Source organism: Falco naumanni, chromosome 4 (genome assembly GCF_017639655.2).
Source record: "Falco naumanni isolate bFalNau1 chromosome 4, bFalNau1.pat, whole genome shotgun sequence".
NCBI lineage: Eukaryota > Metazoa > Chordata > Aves > Falconiformes > Falconidae > Falco > Falco naumanni.
Window position 1 is genome coordinate 1,913,673 of NC_054057.1, and position 24,328 is coordinate 1,938,000.

The 24,328-nt window shown below is 37.8% G+C and overlaps 1 protein-coding gene across 3 annotated transcripts in view; it reads left to right on the top strand.

Moving 5' to 3' along the window:
* Nucleotides 1-202: 202 nt before the first annotated feature.
* The window catches only part of MRPL3 (mitochondrial ribosomal protein L3), a 31,064-nt gene continuing 6,938 nt past the window's right edge, over nt 203-24,328 (top strand). For 2 of the 3 annotated variants that reach the window (XM_040591318.1, XM_040591320.1), the window contains exons 1-9: nt 203-335; nt 2,257-2,435; nt 3,475-3,566; nt 4,460-4,558; nt 8,329-8,428; nt 10,347-10,407; nt 19,031-19,139; nt 21,070-21,147; nt 22,454-22,531. In XM_040591318.1, coding sequence (XP_040447252.1) covers nt 238-335; nt 2,257-2,435; nt 3,475-3,566; nt 4,460-4,558; nt 8,329-8,428; nt 10,347-10,407; nt 19,031-19,139; nt 21,070-21,147; nt 22,454-22,531 — 894 coding nt within the window. In that variant the 5' untranslated portion in view covers nt 203-237. Of the gene's footprint in view, nt 336-429; nt 2,164-2,256; nt 2,436-3,474; nt 3,567-4,459; nt 4,559-8,328; nt 8,429-10,346; nt 10,408-19,030; nt 19,140-21,069; nt 21,148-22,453; nt 22,532-24,328 lie in introns of those variants that run through there. The other variant, XM_040591319.1, reaches the window with a different exon arrangement.

A 24,328-nucleotide genomic window follows, 5' to 3' on the forward strand; every position in this document is an offset into this window, starting at 1 on the left:
CGCTCAGCCCAGCGGCCGCCCGCCAGGGCCCACGTCAACCCGCAGGCAGTGCCGCGGGGCAGGTGCCTTCGCCTGGGGAGGGCAGCGTGCCCCCCCGGGACAGTTACTTTGGAGTTAACCGCAGCCCCCCTCGCAGGGAGCGCGGCCGGAACCTTCTTCGCGCGGCCGCACGGGAGGTTTTCAGCGCCGGAGCAGGCGGCGCCGGAAGCTGGCGGCGGGCGCGCTGACGGCCGCGGCATGGCGGGCAGGGGGCTGCTGAGCCGGCTGGTGGGCCGGCTGCGGGCCGCAGCGCCAGGGAGGCCGCTCTGGGCGGCGGCGGGGGCTTCTGGCGGCAGGTAGCGGAAGGTCTGGGAGGGAAAGGGGCTGCAGCGGGGAGGGGCGCGGCGAGGGCCGGGAAGAGCGGGGGCAGAGGCGGGGCCGCCGCAGCCCGAGGTGAGGGACACCGTGAGGACGCCTCGGCGGCCCCTGCCCGGCCGCGGCCTCTCTGGTCGCCGCCGCTGGGAGAGGCCTCGGGGTGCAGTCTGCCGGCAGCGCCCGGGGCGTTTGCACGGGTAGAGGTGGTGGGGCCGCGGTTTGCTGCCGGGGCACTCGAGCCTTAGCAATAGCCCCAGCCCGTGTGGGAGTGACGGCGGGACACGCGTGTGTGCATCCAGAGCACCTTTGCTTCCTAGTGAGCGACCTGACTTGCTGTGCTTTCAGGCACCTCGGCCCGCTGTCACAGCTAGCTACCTGCCTCTGCTAAATCCATGGTGAAATACTCTGTTTCATTGTACTTGAAGAGGATGGAGGGGCTTGAGCTTTTCCGAGCCCTTAAAAGTTATGTCAGTATGGCGGGCTGTTTAGCAGCAAACATAAAATCAGAGTTGTTGGGGCTGGAGGGGAGCCGAGGAGCTTTCTAGTCTAACCTCCTGCTCGCAGTGTGGCCAGCTCTGAGGCCAGGGCAGTTGTTAGGGCTCCAAGGATGGAGGCTGCACAGCCTCTCTGGGCCCCTGTTCCAGTGTTTGACTGGCCTCAGGCTGAATGTTAACGTTTTTTCCATATGTCAAATCAGAACTTCCTTTTTCAGTTTATACCAATTCTCTCATCCTCCGCAATGTATCTCAGTAAGCATGGCCTGGCCCTGTCTTATCACTTCTCATAGGTATTGGAAAGCTGCTGTCAGGCCCCCCCATCCCCCCAAGCCTCCTCTCTAGACTAAACAAGCCCAGTTACCTCAATCCCCCTCGTAAGGCAAGTGCGCAGCCCCTGTATTTTTGTGTACCACTGCTGGACTTGTCTATAAGTGCCCCTGTTGGGGACCCAAAACTGGAAAACTGGATTTAGTATTACAGATATGGTCTACCTGGAGCACCAAAGAAAGGGTGGTAGCTGCTTCCCTTGATCTTCTCACCGTGCTTCTGTTGATACAGCCCAGGCTATTGTTAGTTTTCATTGCTGCCAGGAGCTTGCTGGCTCCTTTTATTACCTTTTTGCCCCCAGGACTCCCAGGTCCTTTGCCTGGCTGGGGAGCAGCTCTGCTGAAGTCACAGCCTGTACTATTGCAAGTGGTTATTCCATCCAAGCTGTGGGACTTTGCATTTCTCCTTTACTAATTTCATTGGGTTCCTTGTTGGCTTTTCCCTCTGACTGACAGAGGGACGCCCTTGAGCATTCATTATCAGCTGCTCCCCTCAGTTCAGTTTTGTTCACAAACTTAAGAAGGGTGCGCTGATCCTCTGTTAGAGGTCACTGATAAAGGTATTAAACTGGACAAGTCCCTGAACAGACTCTTGAGGAACTCCAGTTGTTACTGGCCCTCTGGTAGAGTGTAAACCGTGACTCGTTCAGCCTGATGATCCAACCAGGTTTTTGCCCATCTGATAGCCCACCCATCTGTGCCATAACCTCCCGGTTTGGAGAGAAGGATGCCACAGGAGACTGCTGAAAGCCTTGCTGAAGTTCAAGTAAACAAAACCCACTGCTATCTATATCTTTGTTCACAGATCTAGGTTTTTTTATCGTTGGTTGATTTGTTGCTGCTTGCTCCCCTTTGGTGGATTTTAGAATACTTTGAAGTCAGACGAATGCCTGATGAATAATTAGGTGGTGTTGGTCAAGGGTGGCCAGTTTGGTGTTGGTTGAATAGCATGCTAGTATGGTTTCTGTCTTCGTGACTACACTGTGGTATGTGGTATGTGTTACATTGCAAACTTATGTGTTGTGAGACATTATTTGAACTGATAAGACACTTAAAATACTTTTCCCACCACTGTAAAGGGGACAGCTGGGCTTTGTAGTCAGGCACGTTAACAGTGTAACGTGGTGGCATGAGCATCTTTCTGAAGAGAACGTCCAGTTCCTCAAGAAGGTAACTGCGGAGGAGTACAAAGCTCAGACAGCCAGCAAGCTGTGCCCTCTGAAAGATGAGCCATGGGCACTGAATGAGTGGAAACCAGGTGAGAAAGTGTCTCTTCTGAAATACTAAACTCATGCTGAAATTATTGTTTTGTTGTTGCACTCACTAACAACAGGATTGTGTCTTATAAAGTATTCTCCTTTTTGCTTTTACCTCAGCCATTCAATACATGTCCTAGTCAGTAAGTACATGTAATACATCAGTTCTCTGAAAAGCATTTAAAGGATTACAAGGTATTAAGAACCTTGTAAGAACCTAGGTTTTTGTCCAAATCAGCACTTGGCCAGTCCCACTGCTGCACAATGACAAGATAATAAACTAAAAATTTATTTAAGAAGACTCCCTAGGATGTGAAGTATGTGAACTTGAAAATGTTCTTGTAAATATCACTGGACTCTGAAGAAAAAGTGTAATATTTAACACATCCCTTCTGTTCAATGATTCCAAAGTCTTATGGACTAGAACACAATGTAAAGTTTTTGAGCCTTCAGAAGGGTCACATCCCTTGACAGCAAACAACAACATGACAGCCTGAAAATCCATGAGAAGATCCTCGGGTATGACAGTGGAAACTTGAACAAAAGGCATTTTTTGCAAGCTTTAAAGCATTTATTCTTCACCTTAAGTGTTTTGGTTTTCACATCACGGACTGTCAGAAGCCAGACTTGACAGTTTGCCTTTGCTGTATAGTTACAATGACAAAAAAATATGCAAAGGTTTGGGCTGGGAGGAATGCCCTACAGTAAACTTTTCAATAGTTTCTTTGGCTCTAGTATACTACATGGGTGTTGTGTTTTCTAAAAGAAAAAAGGAGTCTGAAGCATTGGTTATTTAAATGGGGAGCTAATTTGCATGTTCTGTCAAACACAACTGAAACAGATAGAACTTTATGGCTAGTGGAATTAAAAGCAACGAACAGGTTATTCCCAGCCTACTCACAAAGGGAGTCAGCAATGTTTTCTCACCTTCTTCAACTCGCCTTAGGAAAGATCAGAATTAATGGGACTTTGCAGGTTATGAGATGGGCTCTTTCAAATATTAAGTATGGAATTGCATCCATGTTCTGTTTTGATCTACAGGTTCTGTCAGAGTTGGTGTTGTTGCAGTAAAACTGGGAATGATGCCAATATGGACCAAGTCAGGAAAAAAACATGCTGTCACACTACTTAAGGTGAAATAAATCATAAATAATTTCATCTCCTGGACTGTATTCAGATTGTTAACCAGAAGTTTCAGGCAAAAGTGAAACTTATCCCTCGTACAGAGTAGGAAAACTCTGAAGAAAATAACCATTTCTTTCAACCCTGCATAGTACACCATGCTTATTCTGTTTATATCCTGAACTTTCTAGGAGTGGTCTGCCTTCTGCTATTCAAGTGCTGCAGAACTGTGCATAGTATTACGTAAGTGAGGGGAGATGGGAGGCAGCATAAAGCTGGGTTTAACTGCTCCACTTCGCTGCTTTTATTTTGCTACCTGCAGGCACAAGTTTCACCTTGATTTCTGAGCCTTTGTAGCTCTGAAGCTGCTGCTTCATATTCTCTGGCAGCAACTGCAGTGATGAAGCTGTTCAGTGACCTCTTGCTTCCATATGATGAACCAGTGCTGTGAAGGGTGTCAGGTTTACAGAGTAAAGGAGCAGAAGCCTAAACTGTGGGCTCTTACTGTATGCTGTACCGCTGCACATAGTAGGAATTGTACAGATCTTGCAGGCAAAAGATGACTGTAGGATGTTACTTGATTTCTAGAGCATTTATAGAAATATAGTTTGCATTCTACTAATATTTTAATATTAGTATTAGTAGATACTATAATTAGTATATTTATATGATTAGTATGTTTATTATAATTACTAATAATAGATAAGCCTTTAATTGATTGGAAGAAGGATGTCTTACGGTAAAAATGTAACACACTCCCCTTCTTGTAGGCTGTATCTCCTGTTATGTAAATACAAATGAAAACAGAAACTGACTTTGTTTCACTTGTTTTGATAATCTCTTACTTAAGGTCCTGGACCATACAAATCTGCATATACTCAAACACTGTTTTTCTTTTCTTAAGGTGCAAGATTGCCATGTTTTAAGATACATTTCAAAAGAAGAGTCAGGGGGAAAATCAGCTAAGCTACTTGTTGGAGGCAAAAACGCATCTCCTTTTTCTGTAAGTGAACCACTTTGAGTGTTTTTGTTAGAGTAACTTTCTGTTGTGATTACAGTACAAAAGTAGCATAGGTAGCCTTCTCCAAGAGATAAATTGGCAGACATGCATGCTGTGGAACTGATCTTTTATCATAGTCACCTTTGCTTATTTCCTTAATGCTAGTGTTGATTCTTGGTTAAGAGAATAGCAAGAACTTTTTGAAGGTTTTGCCTCTTGATTCTCTAGGAAATGCAATTTGAGACAAGGACTGCAAGAGACACGCTTTAATGGCCTTTTGTAAACTTACCCAGCTTCATCAGTTTTTCAGAAGACTTTGTTCTCTACCTTACTCTTCCTGTTTTATTAGCTTTAGTTGTAATTTTTCCACAGATCTGTTGAGATTGTCTAATTTGCATATAATTTTACTGATTAATAAGTTTAAGACTTAATTTTCAGGAAGACAGCTTTGTGATTCTAGCTCATCGACAGTGGTATCAAAACAACTCACTTGTCTAAACAACTCAGTTGCCTGATGTGGAATTCCCAGAAATCTTCAGTGGCTAAGCTTGTCTAGCAGAGCTGTCGTTCCTGAGGAAAATTGAATTATAGATCAAGGCAGGAACAAAGCTTTCCCTCAAAGGACTGCAGTTTCCATGATCCATTATTTCTATAAAATACCACTTTTCACTTCTTGCAGTATCCTGACACTTGTTTGTTTGATTTAGACTAGTAAATATAAATAGGACTTGTGATTACAAAGCAGATTGTCTCAGTTGGTGATTGTGGCTTTTTGAGGACATATATATCCCTTTTTCAAACAAAAGGTTTTCCCAGAGCCTCAAAATTAATCTGTGTACTTGTTTTTGCTTCAGTGGAGGTGAGAGAAGGAGGAGCTTTTTTCGTTTGATAAATCTCTTGGCTTTTATAGTACGTTCTGATTTTGAACAGGCTTATATTTTAAGTTATCTTTCTTTTATTCAGTGGGTTTGTGCCATGTTTCACCATCATTGCGCATACTTTCTCGTGTCTATCCTGTCACTTCAGTCCGTTTACATTTTCTAGGTGTGACATTTTTCCTGGAGAAATGACAGCTGTGTTTTTAGTTTTCTGTTACCTTGGCTTAAGACATGCAAGAATCATGTAAATAATAATTTTCAAGTTTTATTACACACGTTAGACTCCTTACAGTCAATCTTTTCATAAAGATGATGTTACCTGTGATTCAATACATTGTCAGAGTAAAAATGTGCAGGAAGCAAGGAGGTATATAAAAAATTTCTATTTGAACAGCTCTTGAGAACGAAGAAGATTTTTTCAAAGCCAAACTACCTAAAAAGTCAGCTCAAGGAGTTTTTAGTAGTTTGAGTTATGTTAATGACTCTCTTGGACTTTTCACAAGTTAGCTCCTATTAATTTGATTGGATTTAGACTTATTTTAGTAAAGAAATTAATTAAATACCCTTAGACCAATCTGTGGTGAGGACATGGCCTGAGACTGAGCTCCGTAATATTACTGTTATTGATGCTGCCGTTGTTGTTATCATGACTGTACAAACTAGGTAATTTCTAAGAAAGAATTTGGCATGCCGATTCTGAACAATTTTGCTTGTTAAGGTTGGGTGATGTCTTTCTGTGGCTTAGCTGCAGATTTGAATCATTGCTCTCCTATGTTTATCAGTCTTTTAATGTGTTTCTTTTCTCTCTGAAGTGTCTGAAAGTGAGAATTAAAAGAAAGCTGAATGATACTGTATTGTATTAGCATAAGCAGTTTATCTTCTGTTAATTCCTTGTAGGAACATCTCTCTTCCTCAGATGCCTCACAGCTACCGATTTTTAATTAATTCAATGTAATGATTCCATCAGTAATTTTACTAAGAAAGAGTTTCATGTATTTCATATTGCTTGGAAAATGATCACATATTTATGCATAATATTGCATATTTAGCAAGATATGTTTTTTCCTTTTAAACTTGAATATGTCTGTTACAAGTGAACAGATTTTTCATGATTTTTTTAATGCAAAATTATTCTAGAAAGTACAGTTCTGTAAGTGTAACAACAGTTTTTTGTCAGAAATATTTTACATGCTTCCCTGAAGTGAGGGCATATTGATCATGTTTCTATAATACTGGCAGATGTTGTTGGTCTTTTCAGAAATAAGAACATCTGAGAATTCACTCAATGTTCGTCTATTTAGTATTGCTTTTTAGGAAGGCTTTGTAAAGACTGCAGTATTTTGTTTGTAGAAGTACATCTCTCTGACCTAACTGTCTGAAGAAAACTTGTTGGAATCAGAAGAGTGCAAGGCTATGGTGGGACTCTTGAGATGGAAGCAGTTTTTACCCTTTGACTTTACTATGCTTTTCTTCAGCTGTAGTAGCTCTTTGCAAGCAGTTGTGCTGAGCACAGAGCTCCCCTTGCTGTCGTCTTAAGGCGGCAGTTTTACATAACAGTGGAAATAAAGGATCGATATGCAGGCATTTAATAAGAAGTGGATTTCTTTATTTTTGATTCTTACATATGTTACTACAGTTTAATACAGTTGTCCTCCATTGATGCTTTAAATTTTTGTGGTCGTAGGGGAGTTTTTTTATTTAGTTGATTAATTTTGTTTTTTAATTTGGGTTTGTACTATGAACTCAAATTAACAAACCACTCCAAAAATCCTTTTAACTCTCAAAGACTTTGTGTGCACACTTTGTCCTCAAATAAGGACAGATTCTTAAAGTTAAGATTTTGTATCTATGTCAGAGATCCTCATCATCTTGCTCCCTCATTCTTCACAAAACTTCCTTTGTTCTCCTAACACTTTTAAACCAGATCTATAAGAACAAAAGGAAGGTCAACATGCAGATTTTCAAAATAAGTTATGATTTTAAAGCCATTCACATTATTCTCTCTTTAAATACACAAAACTATTTTTGAGAGAGAGAGAGTGAATTGCGCAGAACTTTTGTGAAGTGAACCTCAGATATGTGACTATCCAAGTGTGACAGTATTCACAGGTGGTTAAATTGCTTTCTAGAACTCATTTGAAAAACAATCAGCTGCATTGCTTTTTTCCTGTGGCCACAATTTTCCTGCATCAGTTTCCATTGCTTGGTATCATCTCAGTGGCCAGCTGTTCTATGAGTTGTCTTGTGAGCTGAGAGCAATTTTAAGTACTTCTGGTTTTGTCAGACTGCAGAAGAAGAGCCTTTCATTAGTAGGTCAGCATTTTTTTGACACTGAGTGTACTTGGTATATCTTAAAAATACATGAATCATAAAATTATTCTTCATTTTTTCTTTTTTTGTTCGGAGACTCTAGCTTGGTTTCTGTGGGAGGTTAAGCATTTCGAGAAGTTTTTGCAAGACTAGGCTTTATTTCTGTGGTTTTGTTAGTTGAATAAATTATATTTATGGTGGTGTGGAACTAAGTCGTTAGAAGCTTTGAAAAAGAGAAAATGCTTTTAAATTACTACAAAACTCCTTAAAAGCCATGAAAAGGCAGTAATATAGTTGATGTACATTCTAAATGATTGTTTTCTCTTTTCTGATCTTAGAAATTTCCGTATGTCTCTTGTTTATGTGATGTAGCTGTAGGGTAAATAGTTGACAGAAAATAAAATGCAGACACAGGAGTTTTAAATTGATTTTCTATAGAGTTAAAATGCTAGTCTCAGGATGAAAGTGTAGTATGATATATCTGTTTCTCTGAGTGGTGTTGACAGTTTGCAATCCCTTTCTGTGCTAGGTTAATCCTTGGGTATTTTAAGATCACTTCTTTTTTATGGCTGCTCTTTGTTACAGGTATCAGAGGCTGCAATGGAAATTTTTAAAGAAGCTGGAGTACCACGGAAGCAGAAAGTTACAACATTTAACGTAACAGATGATGCCATAATTAAACCAGGTAATCTTTTTGAGCTACTGCATATTACATGCGTAATCATTTAACATCTGCTGCTTGTAGACCTAAACCGAGTTGACACGTGTATTTAGTTTTTGTTATGGAAATTGCTGAATTCTTAATTCATTGTCATTTACTACAAACATTTTTCTTAGGGAAAACTAGAAATTAGGCTTTACTTTCTAGGTGATGAGAAGTAGGATTTTTCCTTTTTCCTGGATGCTGTGTTTCCATTGATTAGAGAATGTCTGATCCAAACTAGCTAATATGAACATTGAGTTAAAAAAGTAATTGTCTGTAACCTTGACTCACTTGTTGGGAATAAATAGGAATGCATTTACAAGAAGTTATCTGATTATCCTTATGAGAAGGGCACAGAATTTTGTGGCAATGTTTCTCAGGAGCCTAAAATAGCAGTTTTGAAGTTTGTTTCTTCTTGCTGCATTCAGAAGTAGGACTGAAGGCTATCATATATAGTGTTTTTTCTGACAACTTTATATTTATAGTATATTATATGTATATATTTATATACAACATTATAATGTTCTCACTAAAAATTAGTATTAGAAGTTTGGAGATTTAATGAAAAGTTTTATGTTTTTAAGGTTTTACTAGCTGGTGTATTTAGGTTGCTTTCATTTTGTGCTTTTTGACAGTTGTAGGTATTTTCCCAAGAATTATGTAGCGTAGGAAATTCTAATACATATCTTTATTTACCTTTAAAGAAGGTTTTTGCAAGACCTTTTAAGACAGTGCAGTGACTGATTAAAATAAAATCTGACATGAAGAGGAAGTCTGGACTGATAAATGGAAGCAAAAGTTTGAGATAAAGCAGAATTGGAAGTTCTCAATAAACTGATTTTAATTGTGTGTATTTTGTACATAACACTTTTCATGTACATGATTTTTTGTCAGTTGACAGGCATCTTATCCTAGGTGTGTATGGATCGTATAAATATAATATTAAATAATATGAGTATTTTTATGCTTGACACTTAGGAGAGGTTTACATCACTTCGGTTTGTGTTCATAGAAATTTGAAAACACAATGAAAATAGGTGTGGATATGAAGCAATTAAAATTTTTTTTAAAATTGTCTTAAAACAGGCTGGAAACTGTTAAACATGCTGCTGCATGCATCTCCAGATTAAAGTTAATTTATAATGAACTAATTTATCAATTCAGGTGTTTTGTTGGGTGTTTTTTTAAAGCTGCTAATAAAAGAATATTGCACTCAGATGAAAAAAATGCTGACAACAAAATAAATTTTAATTAGATTTAAAATGTTGCTACTACAAGCACTTGGAATGAGTGTAATTGCAGTCAGGTGAGTGATGTCACTGACCTACAGTAGCACTGCTTCTGCTAAAGGCTACTGTAATGGGCAGTTCCCCAGTGAATGAATCTGTACTTCTGCCACAGTCTTTTTAGTTTGGAAATACTGTGTCTTAACAAAGAGGAAGCATTGCAAAAATCTTTTTCTTGATTCCTAACCCCATTTTTTAATAGGAAGCGTTTAGGGGTTTGTTTTTTTTAAAAAAAACCCTCCACCTTGTGAAGTGCTAGTAGTTATAAGTGGAACATGTTTTGTTTTCTTGCCAGGTTTGTTTATTGTGAGTCTTCACTAATTAAGCATTTTGGGTTTTGTCTCTTTTGGTGTCTGAAGTGCAGCATATCTGAGTAAAGTCCTGACCCCTCCTGGTCCTACTCATCTGAAACTGGGGTAGGAACTGAGAAATGTGCTTAGGTAGTAACTACAAAGCATCTGGTTTAGTTGGTGTTTATAAGGAAGAACAAATAATATGTGAATATAAAGTTTTGTTTCCTTCCCTGTGACTGTAATCTATGCTGGATGGTAATGACTGGATAGTGGTTTGAGGTTTTCAGCACTTGGCTGAACGTGATCTCTTTTCTTTTGAAGGTACTCCTTTGTATGCTGCTCACTTCCGCCCAGGGCAGTTCGTGGATGTTACTGCAAAAACGTAGGTTCCTAATGATGTAATGTGTATGGTTCATCTTCCAAATAGACTGGTTGAACTTTTTTCCCCCTCTACTTTGACTTGAACTCATGGTTTACAAAAGCAAGGGTAGTGGCAGGAAATAGAAGTCCATTCAGCCATTGGGTCAAAAATATAAAATTATCTTTCTTTGCTGAGGCTTACTTTTGACTTTGAATATCGAAGGTAAACAAATAGTACTGTTAGAGCTATGGTGCTGATGTGTTGTCTGTCACACATACACGAGGTATTTAAGATATGTAGATGTGGCAGTTAGGCACATGGTCTAGTGCTGGACTTGGCAGTGCTAGGTTAACAGTTGCACTCAATGATCTTAAAGGTCTTCCAACCTAAACGATTGTATGATTAGCATGGAAGGGCTTGACAGACAACTTGAGAAGAGGTCCTTTAGCTTAGCAGGGGTGAAGAGGTCTATAATGCTGCATCTGTTATATGTGAAAGTGGGGAATAATTGCATAAAGGCATCAGTTCCCAGAAAAACTGCTTAATTTTGATTTGGCAGAGAGAGATTTAACATGTGGACCAAAAGAAAAGCAAAAAGATTGTGAATACATTCAGCAGGACAACAGAGCTGTCAGATTCCGTTTTGGTTTTCTCTCGTATTCCAGCTCATCTCCTTGCCAGCAATGGCTAATGATCTTTTACTTTAACGTGGGAGGAATGATTTCCTCTCAGACCACTGTGAATGCCAAATTAGAGCTCAAGTGGTAGAGGGTGTCAAAAGAAAAACTGGCATCATGCAGCAAAGATTAAGTCTTACCTCTTCTATTACGTCCATGATTTCTCCTGCCCAAGAGAACTGAGAATTCCTAGCTCTGTATTTCAATGAAGTGTATTTTTGTTGTGTTGTGATACAAAGATAATGTTTTCCATTTGATGTTTTATTTTTTGTGTAATGAAGGTAATATCCAATTGGTCTTGTTGAAATGTCATCCATTGTAATTGTCTCACATATGTTTAATACTTAAAGATGTCTAATATTATTCACAGGGCTTTGTATATATGGGGAAACCAACCATATCAGTAGAGCCAAGCTGTCAGTTCTAATACACATGTAAGGGCACCCTGTTGAGAAAGGAGGTAAAGGAGTTGACTGGAATGAATATTTTTCTCTGTCAAACTTCATTACGTAATACTCAGAGCTCGTATATTATTCATTCTGCTTCTCAATTGCATTCAGGGAACAGCCTATAAGAGGCAATAGCTTGTTTGCAAAGCAAAGCATAGTGTCATTAGGAATACACTCGTTCCGTGTAGATTAAGTGCACTTTGTTAATGCAGAAAAGCTTTGCTTTCCTAGAAGCATTTCAAGAACTAGGAAAGGCGTTTTTTGGTAATGTAAAAGATACTGGTAAGCAGCCACAGGGTATTGATTTGTATCTTGCTATATGTATTTGAAAATACGAGCAAGCTAAAAATAGACTGGGTTCTTGGTCATGTTCATGAACCCATCCTATCTTAATTCAGTATTTCTAATCTCTTTTCTCCAGATATTTGTATGATCCCATATCAGAAATTAGCCTTTTGTTTGTACTGCTGATTTTGATAGCATATTATATGCAATATTATTATCCAGGTGAAGAAAAAATTCTTCAGCCAAAGAGAAAGATAAATTTATATTTTTTTGATCATGGGATTTCTGTCAATATGATTCTCTAATCATTCCATTCTTTCTGTATCTGGGGGGAGTTTAACCTTTTTCTATGACTTGCTTGCATGCTGATTTCTACTTTTAATGCTTCTTTCATCTTAATTTCCATGTTTCTGGAATGTTGCACTTACCACATTCCCTTAACTCTTGGGCAAGAATTAAGTTACTAGTTTTCCTTTGAGTCTTTTACTTTATTCCATGCAATTTCATCCAGTGTTGCTTTAAGTCAGGTACTTGGGCAGGGTTTGATTTTTCATTATTTTTCAGAATACTGTTTCTGTCATTCTTAGTTACAGTACTTGTAAGTACAGGTTTCACAATGTCACAAAAATATCCAAGAAATGCTTCAGTGAAGGGCAAAAAAAGTTGTCTTGGAAGTTATTATAGCATTGAGCTGTAGCATTTGGGCTATGCTGTGGGGGAAAGATGAGAACATACTTAATGTTGGACTCGTGTTCTGAACCCCCCACAAGAGAAGCCGGCTTCTCCCTACTGAACAAAGAGGGAACCTGGGGAGGGTTCACAGGCTGAAATAAAGCCTTTGTACATTACTCTCTAAAGACCCATTTTCAAAAGTGGTGTAGGCACTTGAAAAATCCTGAGCTGTAGGGGCATTTTGAAAAGGTACTTCAGGATATAATGCTGGGTTACAATAGGGAGCACAGTGTGAGTTCCTCTCCTTCCTCCCACAACTTCCATCTACCTGAATCAAATCATTATGGACGTAAAAGGCAGTAATTCCTGGAAACTTGCTATCGCCGCTAATGAAGTTTTTAGATATACTTTTACATGAACATGTTCTTTACTTTTTTGTAATGGTCAGTAGTTTTGTTTTACTGGAGGAAACACTGAAGTGTGCAATGTTTGAAATCATATAGATGAAAATAGCAGTGTTATTGTTAATAGCACGATTAATTCTAATTATTCCTTTAAAAAGGTTCACCTCAATGAGGAGATAGTATAGTGGAATATAAAGGATATTTTATTTTTTTACCAACTCCTAATGATTCCGATGAGCAAGATATCCTTCTGTATGCTTCCTTCTGCCAAGATGTAAATCAAAAATATGTTCCTTAAAATTGAGCAAGCTTTTCTTAGTTATCGTAGCATACTAAGTAACATACTTGCACTACATTTTGGAAGTCGTGGTTAAGCATCTTGATTTGGTTACCAAAGTGTAGTGTGTTTTTTTTATGACTGCTTTTAAACTTCCCTTGCAAATGTTTTTGTCTTTTGAAATGTTTTGATCCATCTGTACCTCTGAAGAGAAACACTTTCACAAAAACAAGAAGGTTCAGTTAAAGATGTGTGCAGTTTGTTTTTATTTGAAGTCTCGTAATTTGTTCAGCACAGTATGGGTAGCTTTTAAAGCACTGACAGTAGGCAGTGCATCTGCATACTGTCAATCTTCTTCTTTAGTGCTGAATTTTTTTCTTAATACTTATTTTCAGCAATTTAAAAGCTCAATCCCAAAGTTTTATAGCAGTCTTTAATGACAAGACTTTTCCTTGGTGCTTCAGAGGCATCTTTCAAAAACATGTAAAGGCTTAGTGCCTTTTTTAGGGACAGCAATAAACTTCAGAATTCCTGTGGGCTGATGGTCTGGTTTTACCCTGATATGCTTTGGGCTAAAATACATATCACAGTCCACAAACACTTCTCACGGGCTGCACTTCTGTCACTTCTTTAAGCCAGCATAGTAGAGGCTGCTGCCCAAAGGGGAGGCGGTGCTTGCTCCTACAGAGCTCCCATTGACCTTCTGTCACTGGTACTGGCATCCTGAGTTGCATGAAGGAAAAGATCAGTGTGAAAAATCTGTATTCTTCACTAGGTTAGTTTTCAGCTGTATCAGTTGCATGTCCCAGCTTGTTGATCTTCTGCACTAGTACAAAGATGACCAAAACATGAGGATGGGGAGAGGTGGGACTGTGCCTTACAGTGGTAGCCCAATGCTGTATGGACGTGGAGGTGTAAAAATACCCTCCTTTTTCTGCCACTTCATGACCTGTTTCATCAACATTTCAGGAAACCTTTGGAACACCAGAAGTTTTGTCACTCCAAAGAAAAAGCCAACAGTAGTTTTATTTGAAATGTGCCAGAATTAAGGGGTGATTCTGGTGTGTTTATGGGGTTTTTTTAAGCTTTGCTAGGTTAACAGTGTAATCTGAGCCCGAAAGTATGCTCTACGATTGTCTGAATTATTTGACTAAGTAGTTGGGAATCCTTTTCCTCTGCGGCATCTAACTAATTGTCTTTTAAATTATCTAAGTTTGAAGAGTTAGCAGCAAACTAAATTGTTGTTTAATTAGAGTGCTTTATTCCAGTAACTTTCTAAATGAAAGCTGGCTCATTAGGTACTGGCATTTTACTTGTATCAAACCTGGAAAATGAGGTTTTGCACAAAATTAGGTGGTTAACCTGAACAGCTGCTTTCCTGCAGGTGAGACTAGAACAACTGTAATTAAGCTATATTTTTAATTCTAAAGAAGTATTATTTTCCTTTCATTTAACATTTGTGTATCTTAGTTTTGCCTATCATCATTGCTGCCTGTGATTCCTTTCTGGGACTCAGGTAATCATGCTTCCGCAAAGCAAAGTTTAGTGACTAAATTCATTTATGGAATAACAGTGGCATTAGGCGTATCATACCTAATAAAGATAGGTCTTGTGCATGGGGTTTTGTTCAGTTATGGTGTTTAATGTTACTGTTGTCAGAACAAAAATATATAGTCTTTAAGTCAAGCCAAGATGACAGGTAAAAGATGTATTAGCAAGAAATTACAACAGTGTTAAGTAGGATGACAGATGTTCTACTTCAGTGTACATTCTTGGTTATCATATCTCAGATACTGCACACAACTTGATTCTTTCACAATGGAATGTAGATATTAATTCTGTTTAATTATTAGATGGTTCTGGATTAAGATCCCACTTTGACAAACCATGCATGTTGTTCAAAAATATCTGAAGTTGTCAGTACTTATGCCTATTGAGAGATTTGGAGTTATACCATTTCTGATGCATGTTTGAGTTTGTTCTAAATTAGAATTGTATTGTGTTTCTTTTTAAATATTTCACAGATTGTAATGAGCTAGATGTGGTGGGATGTCAGTAGTTAGGACTTTTTGGGGGTAAATAAGGGATTCCTTTGACGCATTCTTAAATGAAATGGTGATGCAGATCATCATAAGAAAATAACTTCAGGAGAGGTACATGCTTGGTTGGTATCTTTTATACATATGTTGACTAATTAAATAGAATTATGTATATATAGTATACATGAAACAGTATGTATCACATATTTAATAACAATATGTTTTAAACTTTTGATTTGGCTAGCTCACACTAATGTTATGAAATATTTGTTGGAAATGAGCTCACAAGACTTTTTAAGTAATAGAAGATCCCATGTTCTTTGGGGGGATTTTTTGTCTTTCATTCATTTTTGCAAAATACTGTTTTAGGTTTAGTTTCAATTATTAGGTTTTTTGTATTTTATCGGTGATAACTTGCTAAATGCATTCACACCTAGTGAATTTTAAGATCAAAGAAATCAATTAAACAATTTGAAATTAATAAGTGATACTATTAGCTGACATTTGGCATCTGTTCAGAAGTCAACAAGAAAATATCCTTACATATATTTGTTAATTTTTTGGAAAAAATAAAATAGTTTAAAAAACTGCAAACTATATCAATCCTTCTTGGATTTTCTATAATATTTCTTTAACAGTATGCATCTTAAGTTCTCTTCCTTGCTTATGTGAGTATTGATTTCAAAAGGACTTTGCTTTTCATACAATTGGAAGAATATAAAAATTGTTGCATTAAAAATACAGGTAAATTTTGAGTCATGGAAAATGTAGTCATTATATTTGGTTTTTTGCATGTAGTACAGAAATTCACCACTTGCCTGAGCACAGAGATCACAGTCACATCAAGGTGGACTTAGGTTGGAAAAACAGTATTCTTCTAGAACGATTGAGCTATAGTGGCTGGGCTGCTAAGAACATAGTTGAACAGTCCTGCTTTCTAAATTTGGTTTAAAGATCTTAGTAGTTCCTTAATTTATTTTAAATTTTACATTTTATTTACATAACCCTTTAGTTTTTATTCTGGTTCCAGCTTTATTTCACATAGAGCATGAGTCTAGGAAGAAATATACACTACCTCAGTAACTGTTTTTCATCTTGACATGTGTTTAAAGGACATTATAAACTGTTTATTAAAAAAATCAAAAACTCCAAAATTAAATAAAACTATAGCTTTTTATTTAATTAATAACAACTTGTTTTTATTTTCCATCATGATGATGGCGGTGTCATGTTGAATAGAAAATGTTCAAAAAATCAAAAAATAAAGTGTGTGTGTAGGTAATTCAGAGATCTTCAGTCATTTTTTCACAATTAAAAAATGAAACTATTCTAAAACATTATCATTGAACGAATATGACAAAAGAACCTTGGTAGATAGTAAAGCATTATTACCTTATGAAATACTCTAATTTCATCATTGAGATATCTTTCCTTGACTTGAGCCAGAGTATTTCAGATGTTGGAGATTTGTTTTCATATTCCAGATCAACAGATGTGTAAGAATGTTCAGGTTTACCAGAGTGTTCTTTTTTCAGTCGGGCCACACTTGCTGTGAATTTCCTAAGACTTCAATATTGTAAAGTACAAGTCTTTCTTCACAGAAAATGTGTAATTGGAGAGACCGAGTAGAAGATGAGCATAGTCTGTTACATAAGACATTAAACACTAGCAATTATATCATGTGACATAATTGCTTCTTGCTGAAAATACCTGATAGCATTTGATGAAGTAAACATTTTTTCAAAAAGTATCTCTTACAATTAACTCTTTCTTATATTTTTATATTTTATTAAAAAGTACAGTTTACCGTTCATGTCTAAAAACAAACAATCTGGATGAAGTATTGAAGTGGTTTCATTACATCGGCGATTTATGCTTCTTGATGAAAGTTGATAGTACTGTTTCCTTTTGAAATGATAGCTTTTGATGGTTGTATGGTTTTCTCTGAATGCAAGTTCATTTCTTCAGCTAAAGAATCAATCAATTCCCCAATCTGCTTGCTCTAGCTATCTGCACGACTGTTGTTGTGCAGCCCACTTGCAGTTGGGTTTGGAGAGTTTGCTAATTCCATCTTCCAGCTAGAGATGCCAGCAGCAGTCTACTTGGAAACATGGCCAGTAATAGATAGTTCCAAAGGAAAAAACAGCATTTTGGCAGAGCAGATAAGAGTTTTTGTGTAGCTTAGTTTCTGCTGTGTATTTTAAAGTTATTAATTCCCTAGCAATCTGCAGACATAGAAAAAGACAAATTTTGAGCCTTTCTTAAAGTGTATTTTTCAAACTGTTTTTCACAATTATCTCTGTTTGTTACTGCAGGCTTTTAAAATAAGCTGATTCATGAGAAACTGGTGTAACAAAACATTGCATCCTTTAGATTTCTGTCCTGTGTTCCTGATCCCAGGTAGCCCAGGTCCTTCCTCCTGCAGATGCCATCAGCTCTGTCCCATAGCCCTGACCCTCTCCATATCCCCAGGTTTCACCACTGTCAGCTGGCCTGGAAGGACTCTTGCTGGTGGCAACCACTTGCATGACTGGCTAACTGGCAAGCCAAAGGAACATGTCACCAATTGAATCACATTTTAGCATTTCCTCAGGACTTTTGATTTCAAACAATTACATATCTGTCTTCTGTACCAGATTTAACTGAAGTTGACCACTGGGTTCTGAGCAGGTAGACGTACACCCTGGTTGCTCTAGTCTTGTTTCCTTACAGTTCTGTGGCTTTAGTGAGTCTTGCTGTTTGTGGCTGGTTTTGACTGTAGTTTGACTTGCTGTAGGCCAGCAATCAGTGGAGAATATAGAAGAGGAAAGAATCCAGGTTTTGTTTTCCACATTTGTATATTGTTCTGTAGTTTTTAATGGTAATGCTTTTCTTATCAGGGGAGTCAGCAAAATTTAGTCCATATATACAGCTGTGCGCATACTCATACCCAGTTTTATTTTCCTGTGTTTGACTGGAAGGTTCTAATGCTTGAAGTAATAGGACCGTGACATTGCAAAGTACATTAGCAGAGAAAGGATTTCTGTAAACTGGAGGAAAAGGATCATCTTGTTAAATTAATTAAATAATCAGGCAGCCATAAACCCTGTGGTCAGACTTTTTCTTTTGGAAAGAGACAATGCTGGTTTAAACACAAGCTTTAATCGGCTTTTCTTCTGTGCAGTGGTGAGGGAGTTTTTCCTGTCAAGTCTGTCCCTGCAGTAAACAGAGAACTCCAAAGCCAGTAACATTATCATGTGCCTCAAAGATTAAGGCATGGACCCTGAAAATATGTTTTATTTGTTATTGTGGTTTAGACCTTATTTGTCAGATGAGTACCGATCAAAAGAGTTGTGTTTTCACTACATAGCAAACTGTTTTAAGAGATTAGTTTGGAAAATAAATGTTTCTTCATTTATTTTTATACTAGTCTAAGCAGCCGTCTTTTCCCTCTCTTGATGCTTATGTCCTGTCCTTAAGTTTTGGTATGTGTTATTACGTAGTTGCTTTTTATTTGTGGGTTTTGGGTTGGTTTTTTTGTTTATTCCGGTGTCCCCTCACCAAAAGCTTCATTACAGTACCATGTATTGAGGACCTTCGTAACAAGGAGCATTTTATGTTAGTGTTTTTGCCTATTTCACTATCTTCTAGTGCTTCTTACTCTGTAAAGCAGCCTTTAAGTATTGCACTAGAATATGTTTATGGTATAAAATACAGATTTTTTTAAAATATGTGTAGTCTTCTGTCTGCTGAGCTTTGCTAAAGGTAAAAAGATCATGAGCCTGATTTAAGTTATTGGTTATTGCTAGAAGCCTTAAGTCTGACTAACCCCGATTTGTTTCTTAATTATTTTTCTTCTCAGAATTGGTAAAGGATTTCAAGGTGTCATGAAGAGGTGGGGATTTAAAGGTCAGCCTGCAAGCCATGGCCAGACAAAGACTCACAGACGTCCTGGAGCAATATCTACCAATGTGAGGGTTCCTATTTCCTGTTTAAACATTCTTCAGTATTTTGAGAACTGCTTACTAAAAGTGAACAATTTCACAATAGTTAGCTGTTAGTATATACTCGGTGGTAGCAGTGAATCCCAGCTGTTTCAAGGAGGTTCAGAAACCTGTATAATAAACAACGCAGATAGCTGTTCTCTTATGCCTTGATTATAAGTGAGCAAACATATTCTAACTGAGCAAATTGTGGTATTTTGTGATATAGCTGAGAGAACTAGTCTTCATGCTTCAAAGAGTTCTGTGCATCTTTTATCACAGCTTTTATAGATTGGAAAGGATTTAGCTGTTATTTTATACTGCAAATATTGTACTATTCTTTGGAACCTTATTTGCTTTTATCACTTTGTCTGGATGCATAGGTGCTTAATGAACTCTTTTGATTCACATAATAGTTTGTTGCCTTCTAAGAATTTTTAAGCAGATTACAGAGTCATATTTTTAAGTTTCAAAATGTAAATAATATTAGTTTAAAAGCTGTTTGGAACAGATTAATTTAAAACTTGTCCCTATAAAGACTGCACAATATTTAGGCTGAACTAAGAGGGATTTTTGCAAACTAGCTTCGTTGTACACAATTAAGACCAACTGATTCACGATACTGAACCTGAATTGTCTGTAATTTTCTTAGAGAAATCAAAAGAAAAATTAAAAAAGGATTATAAAAAGCAAAAAGGCCCCAGGCAATGAAGTTAGAGTAATTGAGAATGTAAAAACATACAGTACTGATTTACAGTCCTTCATTTCAGCTGGAAAATGAATTTTACACCTGGCACTATTTTCTCTGAAGACTGAAAAATATAAACGTTTAAATGTACAACACTTTTTTATTTTTTTTTTTTTTGTTAGCAGATTGTATTCATTACAAAATAACCCCTCTTCAAATTAGAATTTCATAAGAAGTGATGCTGGATGTAATTTCACAAAGTATATAGAATGGGAAATAGTATTGGAAATGGGTATCATGAAAAGGAGACAAGGTGAAAGGATGCAATAGGGGAAAAAAAATGTCTTGACTTTTATTTTCCAGTCCAGTGTTGACCACCTCAGATATTTTTTGTAATCCTGCATTGTCTATTACAGAATCCTGTCACTAGAACTTAATTACAGATGATTTCCTGAAATTCTGACTTTCGTATGATTAAAAAACCTGAAAAAACACCAAACCAAAACATTATTAATGCATGACAGATTGGTGCAGGAAGCTGACACAAATGCCTTGATTATACTCTAGAACCGAAAATTATTGCTCTTACTCCTGCCTTTTCTTTTCCACCTTTGTTCTCCATGTTATACCCAGCCAAACAAAAATGGAATACCAAAACTAAGCAATAGCAAGGAATGTAATTAAAAATTCTGTTCTCAAAAATACATGCCTTAAAAAATCTGGTTTATATCAGTATAAATGTCATGGATTAAGGAGAGGGAAGAAGCTACAGTATTATCTTCGTTTTGGGAGCCTTCCTGGGCAGGACTGCTCTGGAGTGCTATGGTAGCATCCACAATTTAAGTAAGTTTCCATTTGCTACAGTCTTGTGAGGTGGATGAGTCTTGTGTTGACAGAGCTTTTAGGAAAAAAACTTTTCTTGACTTTTACGACGTGAAAACATGGGATGAGTGCAGATTTTGCTCTGAATCTATACACATTAAGTATTAGCAAAGCTAGAATCCGTTTGTTGATATGACAGTATGTATAGCAATTTTATGATTGAGGGCAGGTATTTCAGGTAACATGTAGAGTAATACCTAATCTCTAGCAGGAGGTATTTAAAATACTAATCAATATTAGATATTTTCAACATTGGAAATACCAGCATATTTTCTTTGGTACTTCTCTTGAGTTTGTAAGTTTACCTCTTGCAGTTACATTAATTTTATTGTCCCTGGTTTTGTCTAGAAAGCTGCTAAAGTTTATCGTGGAAAGAAAATGCCTGGTAAAATGGGCAATATCTATAGGACATCTTTTGGATTAAAGGTGAGTTTGGAGTATACTGGAATGTGTATGAGGGGGTTGCATTGCCAAGCAATAGATTTAGCCGTTGTGTTGGTGTACTGTCTGTCTTTTCTGTTAGAATCCAGAGCATCTTGAAGTAAGCAACTGGAAAGACAAGAGCAGCAAATGTGTACTCCTGTCTTCTTGTGGGTTACAAATAAGTTATCTGAACTCCCTTTGCATCTGTGTACCCTGGGAACTGGGTTTCCAGGGGATACTTCCACATCTGATGTGTTTTTCACTGTATCCCTTGACTTCTGCCTTTGGAATGGGAAACAGTCAGGCTTCTGGTGACCTTCAGTTAATGTTAGTGCCCAGAGATAGGGCAAGGGGCAATGGGCACAAACTGAAAGCCAGAAAGTTCCATCTGAATATGAGGAAAAAATTTTTTACCTTGAGGACCACAGAGCACTGGAACAGGCTACCCAGAGAGGTTGTGGAGTCTCCTTCTGTGGAGACATTCAGAACCCGCCTGGACATGACTCTGTGCAACCTGCTCTAGGTGAACCTGCTTTGGCAGGGGCTTGGACTGGATGATCTTCAGAGGTCCCTTCCAACCCTGACCATTCTGTGATGTTTTCATACCTATTCCACTTGTTTCAAACCCAACCCAAGTCTGAGTTGTTTGAAGTTCTAACCTTATCATGGTCCTTCACTTCCATGTGCAAAAAGGGGATTATAGTTTCTGTCCAGGTTCTGATGTGCACACAGCTGCAGCAGTTCCTCTGCTATTACAGCAACTACTCTGTGTCTCTAAAGGCAACCTCCGCAGTTTGCACAAAAAGTGTATTAGCTTCTAGTTTGCCAAAAAAAAAAAAAAAAGTGGTGCTGCTGCTGTCTGCCAACTAAAATTAATTTCTTGAAACAAAAAAATGTGTGTTCAGTTGAGCACCTCATAGAATTAAGAAACAAACAAATGGGCACAGTAAGGTTTTCATGAGCATATTTTGTTTAATTTGTCAGGTGTTAGGTTTTTCAACAGCTGTTGCTGTTAGAGGGAAAGTCTTTGGAGCTTTGGTTGGTGTTACACTGAACAAAGAGCTGCCTTACCAAACAGCCTGATCACAAGCCCTTTAGAACTGTTTAGTAGTCTCCGCGTTAGAAAGCTCTGCGCTCGGAGTAGCACGTCACTGAATTTTGTGGCAAGTTTATGCCTGTGCAGAACATTCTTCTTGCCCAGAGTACCACCTCCAATTAAGCAGTTTGTACTTTGCTGGACTGTTGTTTGTAAAGCTGGGAATAGTCTTTAATATGAGCTCAGTGTCTGGGGTTTTTTTCTGTCTTCTAGGTGTGGAGGATCAACACAAAACATGATATTATTTATGTAAATGGGTCTGTTCCAGGTCACACAAATTGTCTGGTGAAGGTATGTTTGCTAGTTTCAACTTATTGGTGTTAGTGACTCCTGAGCTCTCTACAATGCAATCTTCATTTCTTCAGAGTCCCATCTTGTACTATTGAATTAAAGGATGGTAGGATCAGTTATGTAAAAGGGTGATTAATAGGGGCAGTGGGTCACCATCTTCCTTGAAATGGCTCATTTTTAGCTTTGCACTGGGGTTGTGCACCCATGTAGCATATAATAAACCAACACAGTCACTGTAACCCTGTTACAGGACCCTCAGAGCTGGGTCTATCCCTTTTAACACTAACCTGAGTCAAGAGCACGGTGGTGAGATTTCCAGAACGTTATTTAAGGGCTGTATTCGTGAACAGAAATGCACAACAGGCACTGCTTTAAAGGTTATTCAAAGTATTCCCATAACAGTAGCAGTTACCTTTGTAAGGAGCAGGAGAGGTACAGGAGGAGACAGCTGGAGTTCACAATAGTGATACAAGTTCCCTTTGCAACAAGTATAAATGTGTCCGTGTTATTTTCTGTGGCAGTCTACAGAATTAATTTCAAATTTTATGGAGATTGTTTCAGCGTTGTCTATGAAAAACTGAAACAATGAAGAGTCTGATAGGTGTTCTTGTGAATAATCTGCATCAAAGCAAGGAAAGTACTCTTAAGGATTTTCAAAATAGATTTTTCTTTCTAATTAGGTATATTTACACATCTGCAAGTGCAAATTTTGTTGGTCATATACCTATGTATCTGATATATAGCTTAAAATTCTCAGTATTGTAGGGATTTAAACGATCCAGTTCTTGAAAAGTTACAGAGTTCAAGTTCAGATTTTTCAACTAGTTTATTCACGCTTTTGTCATATTTTACTATGGGCACCCAGTTTCTGTTACGTGTTTTCTAGTTGTGGAGCAGAACTCCACAGTTACCGGGCATTAAATAAAGCAACCCTAGCTTTTGAGTAGGTGTTTTACACACAGAAAAATGAAGTTTATTGTTGTGTTTCTCTCACTGGAAATAATGCCTTTTTTTCTGAGTGAGTGAGGTATCTTTAAACTGCTGTGATTGTAATGTCCAGCCCAAGCCTGGAAAATACATCCTGCATTTCTCACCCAAGACAGTGAAAATTGGTTAACACATGTCCAGGAGAAATAGTTCTCAGGATAACTGCTGCAAAATAACTTGGCATGACATCAGTGACACAGACGTAAGACTGTAGTTTGACTGGGTTTTCATCCTTGTATTGGACTGAAGGCCCTTTTCAACTGTGTTCTAAGAATTTTCTATAATCCTGAGCCATGAACCTGGTTGCTATATGTTAGTCTGAGGTTTAAAAATGACATCCTACAACAAATGCACAATTAAATGACAACGTATGTATGCAAGCAGCATCATGTAGCTGAATAAAAGAGTAACATTTGATGCCCAGACTTCATTCTTTGATCTTAATGGTGCTCATAAGCAAGAGCTAATTGTTGCAAGAGGTGTTACATCTTGTTCTCCTAGTCATGCTGTTAAAATCCACACTTACATCATTCAGTGGCAGCTGCATGTACACACCTCTGTCTTATCTGCAAGGATACAACATTTTATGAAGCCATTGAGACTCTGAATACAATACTTATTTCTACCAGCTCATAATAGCTAGACTCAGTAAATTAATTTTTTGATTTCTGGTTTTAAGTGAGTTAAGAAAATAAACATTTTTTAAACACCTGTAATATAAACTGTTTTTAAAAAGCAAAGCCGTGTGTGTTAATACCACACATTCTTACATACACCATGAATATCTCATTTAAACAAGTCAATGCCCCC